This window comes from Nesoenas mayeri (genome assembly GCF_963082525.1).
Source record: "Nesoenas mayeri genome assembly, chromosome: 1".
In the NCBI taxonomy this organism is placed as follows: domain Eukaryota; kingdom Metazoa; phylum Chordata; class Aves; order Columbiformes; family Columbidae; genus Nesoenas; species Nesoenas mayeri.
In genome coordinates, this window is record NC_137541.1 from 118,184,425 (window position 1) to 118,206,718 (window position 22,294).

At 43.0% G+C, this 22,294-nt stretch overlaps 1 protein-coding gene across 2 annotated transcripts in view; it reads left to right on the plus strand.

Moving 5' to 3' along the window:
- The window catches only part of HSF2BP (heat shock transcription factor 2 binding protein), a gene marked incomplete at both ends in the record, with an annotated part of 31,153 nt that extends 17,813 nt beyond the window's left edge, over positions 1-13,340 (plus strand). For both annotated transcript variants that reach the window (XM_080363998.1, XM_080363999.1), the window contains 2 exons: positions 4,618-4,721; positions 13,132-13,340. In XM_080363998.1, the coding sequence (XP_080220124.1) occupies positions 4,618-4,721; positions 13,132-13,340 (313 nt within the window). The remainder of the gene's footprint in view (positions 1-4,617; positions 4,722-13,131) is intronic.
- Positions 13,341-22,294: the final 8,954 nt, after the last annotated feature.

The window sequence follows — 22,294 nt, forward strand, 5'->3', positions numbered from 1 at the left end:
TGAACGTGAGATATGGATGTGATAGTTAACAGAAATTGTAGTGAAATTTCAGAGTTAGGGATAGACAGACTCTGGACTCATCATAAATAATGTTTACATACGCACACTTATAGAAATATACATAGGCAGACACATTTTTAAAACTATACCTAATGGATGAAAACGTCTGTACGTTGTTTTCGAAAAGCAATGTGTTTTTCTCAAAATATCACCATAGTGTTACACAGACGGACATCAACTTAAAATTTAATGAGTTAAAGAAAAAAACTTGGCTTATTATTTTCAGTGATATGTTTGTCCTTTGCTCGATTTTGGGGTTTTACAGTTCTAGCTTTTATTTTCAGAAATGTTTTACTATGTGACAAATCAGGGGAAACTCTCAGTCTAATTCTTCACACAGCAATTTCAAACAAAACAAGATGATAAAGAAAGGAGTTCTCTTACTATTCTAGTTCTAGCAATTCTGTGTTTCGCTTGTAACAGTATATAAATAAAAAATTTACAGGGGAAAGTTGTCGTTTATTCCAGCACTGCTACAATATTCATTGTAGACCATAAGTACACAATATTAATAAATATGTCCAAAGCATCTATGTCACTGCTGGGACTGAAATTTCATGGGTATCTTTGCCTTCCCGAAATAGCAGTGGTGTAACAGACTTCAGGTTTTCTTCTCAGTTGTATGGGGTTTGTTCAACATCCGTCAACGTTAGACAGTCAATAGACATTTACACAATTGTTAATACCTTTAATTAAATTGTTAGGAATCTTCATGTTTGCTAACGTAGCAGTTGAAAGTAGCCAGTAAAAATAAGTACTTTATTACTCATTATAGCACGTTTTATGTACCAATTCCATGTATTGAGCAGAAGAGAAGAGGCTTTAGCTGTGCATGTAGTTCTAGATTTTAGAGAAAGCATTGACAGATATGTTAGTACAAGGTGTTAATTACATTTGGCTTGCCTAAACAGGAAGACTATGAAATGCGTAATTAAAAAGCTCTCCACATTAAAAACCAAAATGAGAAGATAAACCAAATCGAAATAAACAAATACATCCCCCAAACAAACAAAAAGCAACAGCAAAAACCAACCAAACAGCCACAGAAAGTATTGCTTATCCAGTAATGGTGTGTGTCAAGTTTGCTTCAATAAGCACTTTTGCAATAATTATTGCAAAAAATACTTCATTAGAATGTGCAAGTAGTAGAGGTGAATATGGTATAAAAAGCCTGGAAATGCTTCTGTGCCGTGCTCAGGTGAGTGTGTTTAATTAGTAATAATACACTACCACTTTTGGATTAGGCCCTTAAATTGGCTTGTGGGGTGGGTTGTGTCTTCTTTTGACACTCCAAAACCACCGCAGTTCCCTGGGTCACCACCACCAGCCCACTTTGTCTACACAAAGTAAACAAGAGAAGTAAAAATACAAACATAGCCGCATCTTTTTACGTCACTTTATTTCTAACTGCAAATGTCAAACAGATTAAGGATGAAAGGCACTGTCAAGAAATGTTAACGTTTTCCCTTATAAGATACTGTTCTATAGATCATCTCATTCTGGCTGATTATAGGTATAATTATTACAGCTGTGCTCCTTTGTCAGGGCCTGAATTCTGGAACCCAAGTAGGAGCTGCAGAGGCTGTAAGACAAGGAACGTCGCCGAGCATCAATTTTAGTTCCACAGCACACCTTGGTGGTTGCCACTGATGAAGCAGATTATTAAATCTACTGTTCCTTTTTTTTTTTCTGCTGCTTAAGACCCTGGGTGATCAAACCTCCAGTGGTGTAGCACATCATACAACTCAACGCCTCTTCCATTGCAGGCTGACCTGATCAGGGTTACTTTCCTTTGCTTCTTTCTGAAGGTGTGCACTGAGAGGGTCTGAAAGTCTGCTGGTGGCGTAGTAACTTAAGCCATGAGAACTCGTTTGAGAATAGGATGCGAGGTGTGAAGTCCATTTGGAATAACGTTATTTCCCTCTTGTTTGGAAATGATGGCAGTGCAGTGACATGCAGGTTTATCGTAGTCATGGGAGATAGCAGCTGCCAAACTGGCCCCAGAACAGAGGAGGACATTCCAGCCCATTCCTGTTTCTCTGTAATTGTTTTGTATGTAACCCAGCACCCAGCTGTGAGTGGGTATGATGGCATGTTCTGTAAATGTTGTAGGAGCACTGCTCATTCATCTTCCTTCTCCATTGTCCAGAAAATTGACTTGGGTGTTATCATCTTTGAAAAGAAATAAAATAAAAATGAGAGAGCATCCATCATAACATAGCATAAAGTGTCACTAATGCCCTCTCCCTTCAACTACTCCACAGATGTAGAGATGATCTGCATAAAAGTCAAAACAGGAGAACACCTCTAGAAGAGTTAAAGGATTTGTAAGAAAACTTTTGACTCTAGAGTATGACTCTTTTTTGGGGCATAAAGAGGCAGAGCTGCCACTTCTGCATGCAGCCTCCTGTACCTTACAGAATTCCCCCAGCTCTGTCATGACTAAGGCTGAGGGGGTATCAGTAGCCAAACCCCCTTCAGATTTTGCAAGTTACTGATCATACTGAAACTTTTCATGTTTGCAGTGACTTCAGCATCAGCCACCATGGGAGAAGCCAGTGGGATCAGCAGGCTCGAGTGGTCCTTTTAAAATGCAGAGCCTTCTCCAGCCTACCTGTTTTTCTCCCTGTAGAGACTTCAGTTTAATTTCAGATCTGTGATGTATTCAGCCCCAAAATGACTAAGGAACTTCCTGTTTCAGGAGGCTGATAAATTAGGAAATCCTGGGTTCGGAAGCTGTTGAAAATGTGGCTGAAATTAACATATACTTCCTATGTGTATTTTTTTGTTGTTTACACACTGGTGTGCAAGCAACAGTTTTGTTTTGTCAGCGATGTCATTTTAGGTTTTTTTAATTGCTTGATTAAGGAAATATTTTCTAGTTGCCAGGCCACAGACCTTCTCTGTTACCTGGAAGTCAGGTTATGGGTTCTGTCCTTCAACATCAATGGCCATAATAAAAGAGCAAAACAAATTACCTTCTAAAAAAAGGCAGGGGGGGGAAGGGGGCTTTGAGTGGGCCCAAATGTTGTTTGAAACAGTTTTGAAGAGGTGCAGGTGAGAATACCATTTTGGCTTTTGTTATCCTGGGTTTGGTCCATGCTAAGACAAGAGCACAGTTTACAGCCAAATTGAATTCCATTGTTATTGACTTAAAAAAAAAAAATCCACGTGCACATTGAACATAGTCTGGATTCCTGAAGGCAGAGTAAATAGAGAAGTCCATTATGACATAATAAAAGACAAGCAGTTGTTTTTGTCACAGCGGATCCTCACTCAGTGGCCCAGATGGACTGGCCCTGCCACACTGCAAGGGGCTGGAGGGGAGGCAGAGTGAGCTGCTTCTCTGCCTTGCACCCACAGCAGAAGGGATGAGTCTAGTTTAGGAGGGAGCGTGCAAAGCAGACCCGGGACTACTAATACCTTCCTTTTCCCTCCTTCAGGCCCATCCACTTCTTCCAAAGGCTTCTGTACGCGTAGTAACTTCCCCTGACAGCTGAGAGAGTCCACATTGGTGTTTGCTGCATGCTGGCTAAATATTGCAGGAGGAATAGGAGGATTGTAGAATCACAGAATAGTTTGGGTTGGAAGGGACCTTCAAAGCTCATCTAGTCCAACCCCCCTGCCATGAGCAGGGGCATCTTCAACTAGATCAGGTTGCTCAGAGCCCCATCCAGCCTGGCCTGGAATGTCTCCAGGGATGGGGCATCTGTCACCTCTCTGGGCAACCTGGGACAGGGTTTCACCACCCTCATGGTGAAAAATTTTTTCTTCATGTCTGGCCTGAATCTCCCCTCCTTTAATTTAAAACCATCACCCTTGTCCTGTTGCAACAGGCCCTGCTACAAAGTCTGCCCCATCTTTCTTACAAGCCCCTTTTAAGTACTGAAAGGCCCCAATAAGGCCTCCCTGGAGCCTTCTCTTCTCCAGGCTGAACGGCCCCAACCCTCTCAGACTGTCCTCACAGCAGAGCTGTTCCAGCTCTCTGATCATTTTTGTGACCCTCCTCTGGTCCCTCTTGATGCTTGAGAGAGGATGGCATAAGCAACTTGTCTATGTTTCAGCTGACTGGAGGGTCAGTGTATAGAAAGGCAGGTGTTGCAGAGGCTTCCTTTGACATTGTTTCTAGTACTCATTATATAGGCTTGCTTTCTGCGTTTCCTAGTGGCCCTTTAATTTGTCAGGGCAAACAGCTGATTTGAGATGGTCATCTGCCCGGTGGAGATTGTCAAGACGAAAGCTCTGCTGTATAAGCGTGGTCATGTAACGCCAAGTCCTAGTTTTGCACGTTTCACCTAACAGATCTCATGGAGTTTGACGAAACTTTCTTACTTTTGCATGGGATGTTTTTCCATGTGTTTGAAATACGTGGCTGAACAGTCAAGGCAAGGCTTTGCATAATATTGCTTATATGTAATTTGAGACTTATCTCTTTTATCAAAATATAAATTATTACAATAGGCTTCTGCATCAGTACATGCTTGGCATAAATAGCAAAAGATGCCAAAACATGCAAAAGAATAAAAGGCATCACATATTTTTTTCTTTCAATTCTAGGCTAATGCTAATGTCACTGTACAACGTGAGTATCAACTTGAAAGGCTTACAGTACATCAGTGAAAGTCCAGGTTTTATTCCTTTGCTTTGGTGGCTATTGAATGGTAAGTTGCTCTAAGAACCTTGTAAATTGTGAGTTGGGGTTTGTAGATTGGCAATAGGTGTTAGAATTAACAGAACAGAAATATATATCTGTAACTCGATTATGTATAGCTTTAGTCAGATTAAAAGTAACAAAAAGGGCAAATAGCTGGGGGGAGACGATGTGCATTTCTCACAACAATTCTGATACTGTGTGCAATATTCCATGACTATAACATTTAGGGATGGTAGAATTAGAAATAAGGAATGGAGAAATTTGGTAAAGTGGTTTTTAAAAAGACACTTGTATTTTCACATAGCCACTTTAAAATAAACCCTTAGGGCACACTACCTATCAGGTTGCTACCGTTTAACAAAAGAAAATGTAACTGTGTTCTAACACCTTTTGGGGAAATAAACCAACCTCTGTAACTATAGTCACTGGTGACAAAAGTGACCGCTTCTACAGCTGAAGAGAGGCCTTGTGCTCTAATAGGATTTGGGCTTGCAGGGCTTGAGTACTATTCCCAGCTCTGCCTTTGGCCGGTGCAGGACTTCAAGGACATCAAGGATTTCTGTTGCCACTGTCAGGTACATGAGTGACATCAAGGCTCTGCTCTTTCAGAGGCTTCAAATCCCTGCGTAGGAGCCAGCAGAGATTGACGTTGCCAGCATGCGTTGGACTTGGCTGGCAGCTGTGTGCACAGCTTGTAAGGGACACTGGGGACAGCGGTAAGGACAGAGCCATGACACTCTCCTGCCTTTGAACTGCTCCTAGAGTTGCTCTGTCTTGGCTTTCTCAAGTTTTTCTGGCTTGTCTGTGAGGAGATTTTGGTGTACGGTTTATAGGGCTGGAAAGGTTAGTCATCTTGGCTCTCTGCTGCTATGCAAAACCCTACTGAAATGCAACTAGTACATACTAACAGCAGCTGAAGCGAGAGAGGTTGCATCTGCTTTTTCAAGGAATAATTTGATATGGAAGTTTTGGAAAAGCTTTGATTTGAGCTGGTAAACTGGAAGCTACTTGTACTGCTCACAGTTCTCTCCACTGTTTTACAGGAAGTGTAGGGGTACTCGTGCTTTTCAGCACATAATTTCCTGCTTTGTAGTGCCATAGGCTCTCTTTTCTGAGATCTCAGAAAATTAAGTAATCCTTGTAAGACTGGAAAAAATCCAGTTTTATAGGGTTTTTTATATAGTCTGAGAACTGTATTCTTGCAGAACTCTGAGTACATGGTCCTTTGTTCTCCTGTGCTTAGTCAGTCCAGATTTTTCTTCTGCTTTATGTTTGGCTAATATATACATAAGCTGTTGTTCTAGGAAAAAAAAAAACCCTCAAAAGTTCCCAAATGTGCCCTTCTAAATGTTGCGATTAAAAAAAAGAAGCTAATTGTTTGATGCAGTTTGTTGTTTGAAGAAGGCTCCTAGCTCACATAAGAGGATGAAATGTGGCACAGTTATAATTAATTTGCAGCTGCTAATGGAAGTAAGAAATGAAAAGACTACTCTGCATTTTGCAAGTGTTAATTTGTGTGTGGCTGGCTTGTAGAAGGAAGGACAGGCATGGCTAATTCCTTCACTCTTTGATAATACAAGTTCTCCAGTTACAGCCAAGGAGGAAGATTTTCAGATAAACCACATCTGCCGGTGCAGATTTCTGACTTCAGAGGAAGTCTGCTCACTGTTGAGGGAGAGGGCTGACTAGTTGATATGTCAGATGAAAGGTCAGATCCAAGACCTGATTTTGTGCCCATTGTTTTGTATGAGATCTCTAGTTTTCTCTACATTTAATCTATTTCTAAATGTTTCAACTTGGAAAATTCAGTAGGTTCCTCGTACTCTTGCTCCTATCCTGTTTTTGTGCCCAGCATCCTTAGCTTCTGCCAGCCGTGATTCAGCTTGACAGTGTTTGCTGTGCAAGAGAAGAGAGCCCTGCACTCTGCTGGCAGGGTATCCTGTATATGCTGCCTTCCTGCAGGAAGCTTCTTCAAAGAGTGTTTTGATTAAGGGTTATGAGATGATTCAGCTTTCCACAATTCCGTAAGCTTTTATCGCATTCCCACTAAGAGAGGCCCCAGAAAGAATCTTCTGAATTTTTTTAATTATTTTCAGAGAACCTTCCAATTTGCTTTTCCATTGTCAATTTACAAGTGTCTGTGACCTAAGCCTATATATCAAGGCTATTTTTCTCCCACTGGCTTGTACACAGCTGATAAATACCTCAAATTCCTTCTCTGAATTCTCAGTCTGTGCCCAGTTTTCTTGTTCCCTGAAGAAGAATGTCTCCTTTCCATTAAGTGAAGAGAGCAAACCATTAACTTGATTTTCTTTATTGTGCTTTGTTGTGTCTGGAGCAAAGAGGGATTTGGTTCAGGTTGTGTAGCAGGCTTTTTGAAGAGATGGAAATATGCCTTGACATTGAAGACATATTGGAAGAGAAAGGAAGAAAAGAAAAATCTAATAAAGATTTCTAGTGGAGTAAGAATGTTAACAGCAAAGTGGGTTCATCTGTCCTACTGTCTTTGGAAGAGTTGAATTAGCTTTTATGACTTCACACTTGCTTACAAGAATTCCTAATAGCTCTTTCTGCTGGAGGCTGTTCTGATAATAGGAGAAAAACAAATGTTTGACACACTTTTTGAAGGTAATGCAGATCTCTGTAGTTTTAGCACTTTATGAGGTGGACTATCTTTTTATTTTTTCTTTTTCTACCTTTGTAAACATTGCCTAAAAGACGGACACCCTTTAATAAGCAACACTGATCACTGAAGAGCGTAATCTGATAGCTTACGTAGCTGCTGTACTCTTGCGTAGGTATCAGCTCTGCCTGCCTATACCTTCCCAGCCTGGTGACAGCATAAAACACGTGAACGATGACTCAAATTTCTGTCCATGGTGCAGCTTGTGGGATCAGTGGAGTTCTCTTCCTGTGGTGCACCATTTGTTTGCAGAGCAGCTGTTCGGAGAATACAGGCAGCTTTAGTTTTCTCCCATCAGCTGCTGTCCCTGTGTTGATCTCTTCGCTAAGGGTTTCGCATAACTTTCAGATTTAAAGAAGCCCCATCCCTAGCAATAGAAAAAGAAGTTATATAATTCTGGGTGAAAATCCACTTGACAGATCTCAATTTTTTTTTTCTAGTGTTTTATATCTATAGATGCAATAAGACTTTCCTTCTGTAATTCCTGAAGAGATAGACTGGGAATTTTCTCTGCCAGGGATCTTTTGAAGAATAAGACGACACAGTCAGCTCAGTGATTAATAATAAAGACTAGATTTAAGTTTTATATTTTTGATCATGCAGAGCATCTACCAACAAATGGGTGCTGGAGAAAGTGAGTTTAGGCTCTGTAGTTCATTTGTCGTTTTGGTTTTTTGCTATCCTGCATCTTTAATTTGGTTTTCCCCACTTTTCTTTTCTTTGAATGCAGTTTAAAAAATTGCTCTCCTTGGATATAGGAGGAAGTGTGGAATTCAGAGAGACTATGTCAGTAACATTTCTCATCTATAGCTGGGAAATTGCTCCAGGTACTTCATTAAACAAGACAACAAGAAAAGTATGACTAATTTTAGTTCTTGCCCTTCAGTTTCCTCCACTACAGTTCCACACGGAAATCTAGCCTTGTTTATTCAAATTCTTTGCAAATGACGGGCTCTGTTATAAATGCTTGTATGAAGCACGTTCTCATTTTGCTAATGCTGCCTGCAGCCTTCAATATGTGCTTTTCATGACTAACCCTGAAGGTTTCTAATGCCTTGCTTTTCTGTTTGAATTGGTTACGGCTGTGAGAAAATTCAGGTTATTGGCACGGTAGTATGTTTTAAATGACAGCTGGACATACAGAGCCCCCCTATTTATAAACTGACGTCTGTATTAAAGCAAATTTTTGTTTGTAAATCAAAACGTCAGTTACTGGTCTTTCAAGTGCGCAGCAGTTTTACTCTTCAGACTGTGAAACTAGTCTTAAGAAGAGGATTGCCCTTCTTGCCCTTTAAGACCATATCAGTTTTCTTAAATGCAAAGCTGTGAGCTCTGAAGAGAGTCCTCGAACCCCAGTGAGCTGAGAGGCTGGATGTGGCTGGGGGAAGAATCACTGAACACTTGCCCTTTTCCATACTCCAAGCAGCTGCTGCGAATGATTCTTGCCCAGATGGAGCTGGGCTGGGCACGGTATTTCTCCTTATGTGAATATACGCGAGAAACTTCAACTCTGGTAAATGCATCTATCACTGTAAAGCGAATGTTTGTTCTTAGATTGTTCGCCTTGTCCAGTTGCTCCTGTGGGAACCCTCAGAAGCCCAAGCGAGGATTGATGGGAGCTGGACAATGTATCTATCAGCTCACGGGCAGATCTGCCAGCCACAGTGCCGTGTCTGTGCAAGCTCCTTGTCACTCGCAGCCCCGAAGTGGCAGTCAGGCAAATTGGGACTGAATTGCCACTTTGATCTGGACCCTGGGAGTCAGTCTCAAGGATTTCCCAGATACAAGTGTGACAGGCGTGTGTCTGTGCGAGAGCGAGGAGTTCAGGTTAGCTCAACTCCATGTGAGAGCAGCCACCTTGGCCAGGGAGGAGACTGAAGCAAATCCAGCTGTTACACCGGAGCTAGGGCAAGTATGTTGCAGAGAGAAAGCGTATTTGTGTCTGTAGGAACTGCAGCAGCAAAGCTCAGCCTTTTTTTCTGCCACGGTGTTCTCCCTGCTCCTTCCCCACGTAGCACCCGTATTGCAACACTTCTTGTCTCCTCAGACCTACCAGCGTTATGAAAACGTCCAGAAAACTCTGCTGCTGCAGATACTGGCTCAGCTCTGCCAGCAGTGGCAATGCAAAGAGATCTTACATGGGGCAAGCTGTGGCCCTGGCTCTCTCTGTCAGGCATGCTGTGAATGTAGGTAGTCTGACAGGTGCATAAAAAAGAGAGGAGGAGTGGCAGGACGCCCCTTCACGCTAGAATCAGACAGTAATTGAATTGAATGACATTTACGACAGTAGTGGGAAGCTTTTGAAATACTGATTTTGTGCATAGGCATAGCTGTAAACAGCTTGCTTGGTAATAAGCCTTGCATTCAGGTGGCCAGAGAATGGTGTGGGCACGTGTAAATTGAGTTCACTCAACTCAGACCTAGTTGCAGATAAGCTGTTTAGCATTGATGTAACGCAATTACTTTAAACCCTGCTGTAGGGAACGGTTCATCTGAGAGCACGGCGCTAATGACAGATGTGACTAAGATCTGTCCACGTTATCGGTTGCATTTGTCGGTGACTGAAAGCCAGTGACATCAAACGGTAGTGCTGGCAGCTAGCAGAACGTCAGCAAACTCCGGCAGTTTCAACACCTTGTTAAAATTGCATCAGCATTTTATGATGATGGTAGGCTTACGCTGCACTTGTGATCCCTGGCTGAGGCAAGCAGCTTTATTTCTTCCCCTATTCCCCAGAAATCATGATTGTAGTTTTGGAATGTGAGTTGAAGAGATGTGTGTGCTAGTTGTTGGGAGGATGTGATGCAGTGATTTGATTACAGCTAAAGGATTTTTTTGATCCTGTGCAAACAAAATGTTACTCAGCTAGCGCAGAAATTACTAAATCTGGGAGCTATTGAAATAAATATAATGCTGAATAATGAAGATTCCTCACATTTCTTCTGAGTATTCTTTGGACAGGGTTTTTAGAAAAGAAATCCCTAATGATATTGGAAAGACAAGAGACATCTAGGGTATTTTTTTAAAATCCTCTTAGAAAACATGATTATCCATAATAAGTAGTATTCTCAAAACTGCATGTAATCCTAAGGAAGTATATTTTAAGGCATATGTATTTATTTAACTCGAAGCATCTCAAAATACATGCAAAACAATGGCAATCAGAGGTTAAATGGACATTAAGTCGTCTTGTGGTGCAGGATCATTTCCTTCCTTCGCTGTGTGCCCGAGTGCCTAATCTGTTCTTCATTTGAGTGACTCAAGCCGCTGAGCTTCCCTGGCTGCTGCTGGAGATTCTTCCTAGAACCTCTTTGCTCTTACAGGAAAATGTTCTTGCTTGTCAAGCTGGAAATCATTTCCTGATCTCCTACAGATCCTAATTTTGTTAGCTCCCTTGCTACCACTTTTCTCCCTGATCAATTCCTCGCTTCCTACAGCCTTTAAATGCTTGCAGATAATAGTAACATAGATGCCTGTAACAGTATTAATAACAAAGCACTTTTTATCCAGGGATTTAAAACATCTTACATACATGAAGCTTCTCAGCAGTACTGCAAGCCATTAAAAGTAGTAATGGCTTTGTTTCATGGAGGGATCATGTCACATGGAGGAAGATTGTAATGAACTACATAGATTTCACTCCCAGAAGCTTCTTTCTTCTTACCTATTTGGGCTGTGGCTTGTTGCTGCTATTTCTGGTGAATAAATGTAGAATAATATCAAGTACAGACAAAGGGGCGGGTGATATGTGCAGAGTTTGAATGTTATATCTGGCAAAAAAATATAGGAATTAAAAAGAATCTCTAGCAGGCTTGAAGACAGAAATGGAAGGAAAGGGAGGATGAATTCGTGGCTTTTAGTCATTTTTTGAGTAGGTCAGAATAAATCTTGAAACCAAAACTTGCACCCAACTTTTTTTCAAAAGGTTTCACTGAAGTATTGATGTCCAAGAAACTGGACATAAAGTCTTGCTGTATGTGAGGCTGAGCTGCAGTGCATTTCTCCATGAACTACAATTAATTGCTTATGACTCAGAAAATGGCACCTGCGGGTACTCCTGGAGATGATGATGGAGACTCCTCAGAGCCTTCAGCCCAAGTGGCAGCAATAGGAGTGGCTGTGCGATGGGTATGACCACTTCTGTGGGGTGTGAAGCACTAGTCATTGGGGTGTTTTTTAAATGCTACTTTGAATGTCTGAAGCTGTCCAGCATGCTCAATAGCTAAGATTCTTGTTGCACACAAAATCAGAAAATGCATGTTATTGTTTGGTTTTGGACAATTCCTGTGTCTTCAGATTATACCCCACTCTGCTGGTTTCCCAGGAGAAAGCAGAATTTCTTTCTTAAGAGGTTTACGCCATAAATAGGGAAGAAGGTGTGGTAGAAAAGACCTATGTATCTCATTCATGATGGAAAATGGGGTAAGAGGGAGATAGTGCCTGACTTGTGGGTATAGATCAGATGTCACAGTCTTTAATATTGTACTTCAGCCATGTGCTCGTGGGAATTACTTAAAAATTCCCATCTTGACAATGTTTCGTGCTTAAAGCCATAGTCGTCTGCACTGTCCATCACATTCTGTTTTCTCCCCTGGGTGTTTTCAGCATTTCCCCTTATGCTTTAACAAATAATTCTCCTTAGTCGTTTTTCAGGTCACCAGTGTTGGGTAATAAATAAGCCGGGAACAGAAGTAACTTGCCTCAGCCCACCAAACACTTCCTTCAAACTCAGTACAGTGTGGTTTATTGCTGCACCGTGTTTATGCTCCTTCAGTGAGATTTTGGTCTCTGTGGTGTGCAAAGTGATCTGATTTAATTTTTCTGAACACTTCTGTACAACGCTTTATCAAAAGCTTGCTGGAGACTAGCTATGCTACTGACAAATACATAAAAAATGTATGGCACGTGGAACAAATAACTACTTCAGCCATTAAAGTATATTATACATTTTCCTTTGAAATATGCAGCACAGAGAAGTGCAAAAATGGGGCTTTCTACTGCATGCTTTTGATAAATCTATAAACAACTAAATGCACATGGACTGTTGTGAACGATTAAAATATAATGCTCCTAATGTGTCAGTAATTAAAAATGCATCCTGTGTTCTTAACAGTGCGGTTATTCTATGTTTTCCTAGCAAAGGCCTTTGCTACATTTCTCTGACGCATTCCTGAGCAGCAGTGCTTAGCTTCAGTACCCATCTCAGTTTTGTGTAGACTGAATTAAACACTTGGAAGGCTGACACATGGTTACCAGAAAGTTTTATACAGATTAATATTTCATTGAGCTTTGAAGAAGTCTGAAGGCTTGTATAAAAAGAAATTAGCGAAAAGCCTGGTGATTTACTGCAGATTTGATTAGTTGGCCTGTTTGTCATGGCATGTAGCTTGTTCTGCTCCTAAATTGTTTTGCATCCAACAATACGACTTGGGTAGTGACCGGGTAAATGCATGATGATAAATTCCCTGGTTTATAGCATTTTCAACATTTTGAAAAACAAGAGAAACGGTCCTCGTTATCCCTCCCTCCCCAACACTGCTGAGCAAGACAAAGATGTTGTTTTCAGGTTCCTTCTAGAGCCAGCCAGCACCAAATGGCAGCTGTGAATTACTGAAACTGGAGTTATTCCCTGTCTGCCTGGTGGGTCCCAAGGAACGACACTGTAGAGCTTTAATTCTACTTTTTTGGACTCGCTTCTCGTAAACACTGGATTATTTTCCTCCCCCACTTCTAGACCCAGATACAGAAGTTTGTCTTCATGCTCTGCGGCTCCTCCAGTCTGTGGTTCTGGAGCCAGAAGTATTAGCCAAGTCAGCCTCTGAGATGCGTGACACTTTGCCATTTCAGCGTATCATTGCGCTGTCAAAGAGCCGCAATGCAGATCTGCAAGCACTTGCGAAAGAACTACTTGAAGATCTTAAAATACTTGAGTATGAAGCATAGAAGAGCTCTATGACACCAGCTGCTTACGTCTTTCCTGTATTTTTATGCTGAAAGAGTTGTTGGAGATGGGCTTGACTGAAAAAAACCTCTGCCTAAGTTGCTCTGACAAAATCCTTTTCAGAAATTAGGTAACCCAACTGAAATAATACTTCGGAAAATGTGTTGGCTCTTAGCTGCCCAAATATAATCTTAGGTGATCTGGTAGAGATGGGACAGACTTAATTTTATTGAGTAGGGTTTTGTTGATAATGGGTTTCAAAAATGATCCAGGTTATGTTGTCTATTTATATATATGGAGTAAAGTAGCAATGTCAGTCATTGATAATATAGTTTATTGCAGTCATATATAATCCTTTTGGTCCATCCTGAAGAGTTATTGTACTATGAGGAAAACTTTGTTGCTTTTCATAACTCTTACATGTTAGAATGCATGCCAAGTTCCAGTTGTATTGTTGTTATTTCTCACCTCTCTTCCTCTATTCTAATAAAAGAAAACTTGAATTCTGTAACGTGTAATGGATTCTGCTTTCTGAATTCGCATTCAGATTCACTCGAACTGCAACACGACCCAGCGTGTGGCTGCCAGGCATACAAGCAACTGAGCCATTGTGTTTTCGAAAGCCCTGAAGAAAAGAGATGAATGACTGTTGCCTGCGTTACCTGGTTGTGCGCTGAAGAGGCTAAAATGAACTGCTGCTTCTGTCGTGAGCAGCATTGCATTCCCTCACAGCTCTGGTGTTTCTCAGAGCTTCTCTATACAGCTTGCTTACCTCAGTGGTAAATACAAACATTTGTGTGCTTTGTATTGGTATAATTTACACATTTTTTTTTACAAAGAAGTAGCATCCATTTCGGCGATGACAGAAACACAGCAGTTGGGTGATGCTGTTCAGGGGAATAGCAAATGAGAAACGCAATGCTGTGGTAGCGTTTCTTCCATACTAAAGTTGCGGTACCTCAGCTATGAACCCAGTGTATTAACAAAATGCAATGTGGACTTCCAATCCAAATGTGTAGAAAACATGAAGTGAACTCTGCAGGATTTGATTCACAGACAGTTTTAGAGGGAAGACTGTTGTGAAATGTGTAAGATAAGGTATAGGTCATCTCTCATTAGGCTGTCTGCAGAATGATGAATGTTCAGAGTTAGAAATGTAATAAATCGGCTTAAAATTACTTGAGATAATTGGCTCAAATTCTACAAACTTTAGCAGCCTGGTTTTGTACTGTCTAAAATGAAGATTAAGGTCTTGCATACATGAGGGCGTTGCATGGGGTTCTTCTGTGTCTGATTCAACACTACAGTGAACTTACCAAGTGCTGATTTTGGAAGGCTTTAAATATTCTTTAAAGCATGCTTTCTTTGGATTTGTTTTCTTATCTTGCTGTCCTAGTTAAACCTCCTAGAGTTTAATCCTAAAGGGATCAAAATGATAATCGGTAATTTCCTGAAATGTCAACTCATGAAAGTGTTCAATTTTAAGAAACACTAAATGGCATCCACTTTCCGTTTAATGGGTATCTGCTCATGCAGGTCTTTCATCAAACTTTTGGAAGCCAGTAAATAACAGAAAAAGAAAAAAGGTAGTTCTTTGAGCAGAAGAGCTGGTGGAGCCTCACGTCCTGCAGGTTTGAGATATTTCTTGAAAATTTCCCTGTCCTTCCCAGCACTTCCCCCTGAAGCCAAATCCACACGAGGGGCAGCCTGGAGTGCGTGACCTGAGAGCGACACAGATGCTCGTGGCCAGGTTAGTAATCTGCAGTGTGACACATGCAACCAACCCTGCGTTGTCTCCACAGCCACTTAAGAGATCACACAGGAACATGCACATGCACCGTAGTTGTGCTTTGGCTGTGGATACTCTGCTGAAGTGCAGTGCTGAGGTGGACTTGGCAGTGCAAGGTTGATGGTTGGACTTGTCAGGCATGGGAACAGGCTGCCCAGGGAAGTGGTGGAGTCACCATCCTTGAAGGTGTTTAAAAGGCATTTAGACGAGGTTCTTAGGGACATGGTTTAGTGCTAGAGTTAGGTTAGGTTATGGTTGGACTCGATGATCCTGAGGGTCTCTTCCAGCCTAAATGATTCTGTGATCTTAAAGGTCTTTTCCAGACAGGATGATTCTATGGGCTGGTTAGCTGCTGCCAAGCGGGATGTACGCCGCTCTGCCAGCTTTGCCATCGTGAAGGTTTTAATTTAGGTCTTTTCTGCTGTTACCCTAGCTGGTCATGGAGCTTGAGGGAGCTTGGTTATCTTTGAGATGTCTTCTCCTGCTGTCAAGTTTGCTGGGAACTGACTGACAGATTCAATGTTGTGAGGTGGACTGACAATGCAATTGCATCTCATTTCCATATGAAATCAGGAAACAAAAAGCTTAGGACTGTTCATTTTAATTGTGTGTCCACTGGCATGGTCAGCACTTAAAAGCTGTGCTGAAGTAGGTGATTTGAGACACTACAGTTTTTCCCCAGCAAGCTGCTCAGGTCTGATGGTAAGGCTTTGAATGTCTCCCAGATGACTTTATTTTCAGGTGTAGCTCAGCAGGACTGTTTTCAGAACCAAGCCATCAATGGTCCACTAACCTTGAGAAAGTCTTTCTTCTGTACTAAGTGTTTCGTTATACAGGATTGATAAATAAGAAAAAGTCACCCCATCTGTGAAACACAATGTATCTCCAAACAGGAAAAATCTCCAAATCATCAGGGAGAACCTGTGACTGTGGCCTCTAGGATAAAGTCTTTTATGTTTTCCCTAAATTTACTTTGAATAGGTGTCTGCAATTAATGCTAGAGTTTTAATTCTTTATTTGGGTTCATGGAGATGAAAAAGACAACAGTTAAGGGAACTTGTTATCACAGGGAAGAAAATTCCTAATACTTTTTGGTTTGGAATCAAAGTGTGTTGAAGTAGAGCAAGTGGATAGAAGCCAGGGATAAGCCTGACCCTTAGCATTTCAGTGTGTTTGAAATGTCATTAAGGTTTCTCATACTTAAATATGTTAGTAAAATAAGTTGAACGTTCCTAGTTGCAGATTTTATTATGAGCTGTTATATCTTTTTGCTGTTCTTCAGGCTCCTTTATTCCCCAATCCCATATTTGATGGAGCCAGGGACCAGCCATCTCCTCCTGCTCCACTGCAGGTCTAGGGCTGTGTTGCAATTAATCCAACCATTTTGCTGTGGGATGAAGCCTGCAGCTTCCTATACAGGTGTCTGCTATAGCCCATGCCTGCTGCTGGACATAGCATGGTGGGATTCTCCCAGACCTTGGCACCTATCATAAACTGATGATCTATACTCTCCAATCCACACCATCAATTCTTTATTGTTTCTTTTTTCCATGCTAAAATTGGTGGGAGTCTGATGCTAATGGCTGTAGAGGAAACTCCAGTGACTTGCTGAGACAAGGTGCCAACTGTTCAGTTTGGATGGCTTAAATTAAGTGAGATGAATCTGGTACTTTGGTGTCTATTTTGCAATAATAGATACAAAGCAAGTTTTTGGGTTCCCATGCTCTTTGCAGACAGCATTTTAGAACTTTGTTTGTTGATAAGCTTGAGAAATCCTTCTTTGGAGGGGAAGAGTGTTTAAGGTCTTAGTTTGTCTTCATGTGGCTAGTGCCAGAAATTAGGCAACTGTGGAGTTCTTTGAATCTCCTTCTCTCTTGAAACTCATTTTTTTTTTTCAACAGTTTATGAATAAAAGGAAGTGTCTAAACAGGTGATGCTCAAAGGGTGTAGAGTGTGTCCAGACTTTATTTATGTAGTTGAACAAGTGTGATACACAACACAATATAACACTGTGCAGCTGAAGACTGGTTAACATGTGCATTATAAATCTCTGGTTTTACTTTGCTGTGAAATTTTGCTTCAGTCTGAAACTGGGTCATTAGGAAGTTCTACTATTATAAAATGAATTGTTCAGCGTATAATTTTGAAAACATCAGCTTTATGGTGTTGCCCTTTCCACATTCTGCTGAAAAGTTCGGGATACTTCTATGTAGTAATTGATTAATCACATTACTAGCTTGCAGGAGTGAAGGCAGTTCACACAATCAAAGCACTAGTGTCATTAGCCCTGTCCAAAGTCTGCAGTTACTCTGTCATTGTCATTTCCTCCGTTGCACAATCTCAGATTTTCAGTGAAGAAGAAATGTGAGTTTGGTGTTGCTTTGAGAAGTTTGTCATTTACTCTAGATTTATAACCTTATAACTGAAAGCAAAATTTGACTTTTACACTAAGCTATCTCAAAAGATGAAAAATCTGTTTTAACAATCTCTCGAAGAAAGGGCCTGTTTATTTCACAGTATCAGCTGCACAATTAAAATTGAACTTTACTCCTTTCAGTTTTATATACTGCGTACAGAGCTGCTGGAATGACGTCAGTTTGCTGACGCTCCTGGGAAATATTGGCTTTTTGTGTTTGATGCTGATAGTCAACAAGATGCAAAGGAAAAATAAATGAGATTCCCCTAAACACATTTCTTGCAACTTAAGTTTAACTTAGCTGTGTAACGTACTGCCCCACCAGTTCTTCGTGTGGTGCCTTATGCTGATGTTTTGCCTGGACTATGAGCTGGCTGAAATGGAACTGGAAAACCTCAGTAGCAGAAAGTAAGGCCCAGTGTGAAGGCAGACCTGCTGAGTGACAGGCATGGCAGCATGAGTGGCCTGGCACCTTTGGAGGGGACTGCGCGATCTTGGATGAGAACGGCAACGAGCTGTCTAGTTCCTGAGGGAAGCTGGTGTTTGGTTCCATGCTGACGCTGGCCCGCTCCCAGGAGCTCATTGCAGAGCTGGTGAACTGGAGTTCAAGACATCGTCCCGTTACGATTGTTTAAGAGCGGGAAGTAAGTCCAAGGAACAATGGGAAAGGGTGGCTGTTTGGTCATATGGCCACAAGTGAACTTTCAGTTGATTCAGTTTCAACTGGTTGCACCAGTCATTTGGCTGTTCCTTTGGGTTAACATTTGCATTTGTGATATGCACTGATTATCACAAATTGGACTTCAGAATTGATAAGATTTTACAAGTCTTGCAAATGTTATATGATTCATCTCCTCCGCTGCTTCCAGTCCTGCAAGGATGTTGTAGGTGAGGAAAAAGGAGTTTTACTGGAGAATAAAGAACCTCTGTTATCCCTGCCCAATGCATGCCCTACAAGTTAAAGGAAATGAAAAGCATGGCTGCCTCTTCCCTTCCATTCATAGCATCTAATTTGCAGCTGCATCTGGCGATGTCTGTGTTGTTCTGTAGGCAGTTTTCCTGATCTGTATGCAGGAACTTTTGCATCTGCTAGTTGCTTCTCCTATCTGTGAGTTGCAAGTTACAGCTGATAAAAAGTAATCAGAAAACTCTTTGAGGTCATACAGATTTTAACTTCTCCAATGCTTTATGATGACCTTTACAACCTATAACTTGTTCATTCGGAAACCTTAAAAAGACTTTGACCAAATTATAGTTCCACATGTAATTTATAGGACTATAATTTTTACTGTGGGCGTGACTGCTGTTAAAGCACTTCTGAATGCCAGGCACTCAGTCTTTTTGAATGCGTGTGTTTTTCGTTTTCTCTGCCGTTGGGCTGCAGTCATGAGAGGTGGCAATCACTGAGGGCAAGGCTGGGGAAGGGCAAGATGTTGCGTGACCTGGATGGTTCTGCCAGGTGGATGGGGAAGGTTAGGTCCAACGGAGCTGTATAAGTGGCTTTCGTGACACCTGGGTCTTGCTTTGAACTGAGGCAGGAGAGTGGGTTGGGTGTTAGGAAAGCAACTGAGCTGTTTGAAGCTCTCTGCAGAGAGGGAAATGCCTCCTTTTTTCTGTAGCTGGATCACCATTGGGGTGAAATGAAGTGCAGTAGTCACCCTGTATTGGCACAAAATGTAAAATGGAACAAGCAGGAAAAGAACCCTGTTCTTGGGTCTGCACCCCATCCTCCTGAGCAGGATCTGTGGTGTCCAGAATCAATCTCAAGGACTCTTGGGCTTAGCCAAGGCATGTTCAAAAGCTGATGAGTTCAACCAGCCCATTGCTGCTTGCCAATGTACTACAGCTTTACCAGAGGACTTGATACTATGGTTTCTGGTGTTTTTACAGCTCTCATGGGGCTTGTTGGGACCTTTGGTGCAGCACAAGGATAGGTCTTCAGGAGGGCTTCTGCCATTTGATCAGCCTGTGGGTTTCCAGATGTCATTGGGAAGAGGGTGGTGTGCATTGAAAGGCCAAGGAGAATTGGGACTTCCTACTAGGGTAAGAGGTCCTCCGAGTTACTGTGATGGGAGTCTGGATCAGTGTTAGTACTCCTAGACATGCACTAGAACACTTAATTAGAAGTGGAATATCTGCAAGGTGACACTATGGTAAGTGAAACATGGGGGATGGGTCTTCAGGCTGGTCTAAGCAGGATGCAGAGCACTGGCGGCTGAGGGCAGGAGGCCTGGGGCTCCACAGGAGCCATGAGGCCGAATCACAGAATCACAGACTGGTTGGGGTTGGAAGGGACCTCTGGAGATCATCTAGTCCAACCCACCTGCTGAAGCAGGTTCATCTAGAGCAGATCGCAATGGCAGTGCCATTCATGCCAGCACAGCCATGGGGCTCCTGCTGGGGCCTCACTGGTCTGACATGAGGGCTGCAGTAAATAGGAAAGAGACTGATTTTTTATTTTGGCAGGTGGGGTGGAAGGCAGCTTCTGCCGAAACAGAGGTTTCCACAGAGCCAGCCAGCTGGTGGGGAGCAGAGCTGAGCTGCTGCCCCAGACCTGCAGCAGGACGAGAGGGAGCTGTGGCGTGGCGATGAGGAGTTGGCATGCGTGGCTCCATGGGGTCACTGGGCCTTGCTTCATCTCTGTGTGCCTCCTCAGACACTTTTAAACACGGCCAGTGGCACCCCAGGGCCGGGCTAAGTGGGTGTGAACCAGCTTCGATGCACTGAGGGCAGCTCCTCCGTGTTCCTCCACGCTGCTGTTGATGGCACCGAGAGGAAATATCAGGAAGGTTTTTTGGCCAAAGGACCACTTTGCATGCCGGCGAGCTGTCTGAAGCTTTTCAGGCTGAGCGTCTCTTGCCTCCATAGCACGAATGGCCATGGAAGAGGGTTAAGAGAAGCGTTAATCAGCCCAGCAGAGCCCTGGGAAGCTGCAGTCAGCAGCCAGGTGCTCCTGACACCGTACTGGGCTGTGGCTGGAACCTGCCACTGGAAAGTGGGCTGGGTGCCAGCCATGAGAGGGAGTGAAGTCTCTGAGGAGGTGATGGGCAGGGCAGAGCAGCTAAGTGGGGTTTGGGCAGACATGGGTACAGGGTCGTGCACCTGAGTCGGGGCAACCCCCAGTATCAATACAGGCTGGGGGATGAAGGGATTGAGTCCAGACCTGCAAAGAAGGGCTTGGGGAAGTACTGGTGGACAAAAGACTGGACATGAACCGGCAATGGGTGTTTGTAGCCCAGAAGGCAAATGGTATCTTGAGCTGCATCAAAAAGGGCATGGGCAGCAGGTTAAGGGACGTGACTGCCCCTCTGCTCTGATGAGACCCCACCTGGAGTCCAGCGTCCAACTCTGGAGCCCCAGGTACAGGAAAGACATGGGCCTGTTGGAGAGGGGCCAGAGGAGGCCACAAAAGTGATCAGAGGGCTGGAACAGCTCTGCTGTGAGGACAGGCTGAGAGAGTTGGGGCTGTTCAGCCTGGAGAAGAGAAGGCTCCAGGGAAACTTTATTGCAGCCTTTCGGTACTTAAAAAGGGCCTATAAGAAAAATGGAGACAGACTTTTTAGCAGGGCCTGTTGTGACAGGACAAGGGGTAATAATTTTAAACTAGAAGAGGGGAGATTCAGGCCAGACATGAGGAAGAAATTTTTTACAATGAGGGTGGTGAAACACTGGCCCAGGTTGCCCAGAGAGGTGGCAGATGCCCCATCCCTGGAAACATTCCAGGCCAGGCTGGACGGGGCTCTGAGCAACCTGATCTAGTTGAAGATGCCCCTGCTCATGGCAGGGGGTTGAACTGGATGAACTGTGAAGGCACCTTCCAACCCAAACTATATGATTCTTTGCCCAGGGTTTGGGCAATGCTCTGGGCTCTTCTCCCAGCAGCAGGGCCCCCATGTTTCTGCACTGGCACATGCAATCCTGAATGACTTTCCTGAGCTGCCTTACTCTGGGGAGGTGGCTGAAATCACCAAGGCCAGAAAGTGGTGCTAGCATTATGTGGGATGCCTTTTCCGAGTAACAAACCTGGGGCAAAGGACAGGGTAGCCAACATGAAGGGCAGACAGACACTAACGCCAAGTGCTGGCCTGCCCGTCTGTCCCTGCCCACTCCAGCAGACCTCACTGGCACTGGAGGTGTGCGGGCAGAGCTGCTCTCAGGGGAAACAGGGAACTTCTAGGGGATCTGTGTTGCATAATGGGCTCGTGGTCACAGCACCAGTGTGGCAGATGGGCAGGTGGTTACCTCTGCTTTGCATGTATAGGCTTACCGTAGTGCTTGCAAGATGCCCAGCCAGTATACAGAAACACGTTGCTCTTATGACTGTTTCTTGCATTTCACAGCTTGGCTGGGTGCAGCCACATTTTGGAAAATGCAGTGTGTGCTTCATCTTGTGCCTGACAGAAAGAGCTGCAGAGCTCTTTATGCACCCAGAAATTGTACAGCAGGAAGAAACTACCGATAGTGATTGCTGTTCTTCCCAAACATATCCTTTCTTTTCTTTTTACTGCAGTAACTGTTTATTCCTTCAGAGCGATTTTCATGAACATCATTACTACCCCATTGCAGCAGAAGCTCCATCTCTTTGAAACAAGAGCAGCTGAGTAGGAGTGAGTCACCCTTGTTCCAGTAAGGAAGCCCCTTCAGGAAGCCTCTCTAGCAACGATGTCCTTTGCAGCCCTGATGTGCCGCTGCCGAGCTATTCAGCTTTAACAATGCTGACAGTGTGTAATACTGCCCCGGAAACCTTCTGA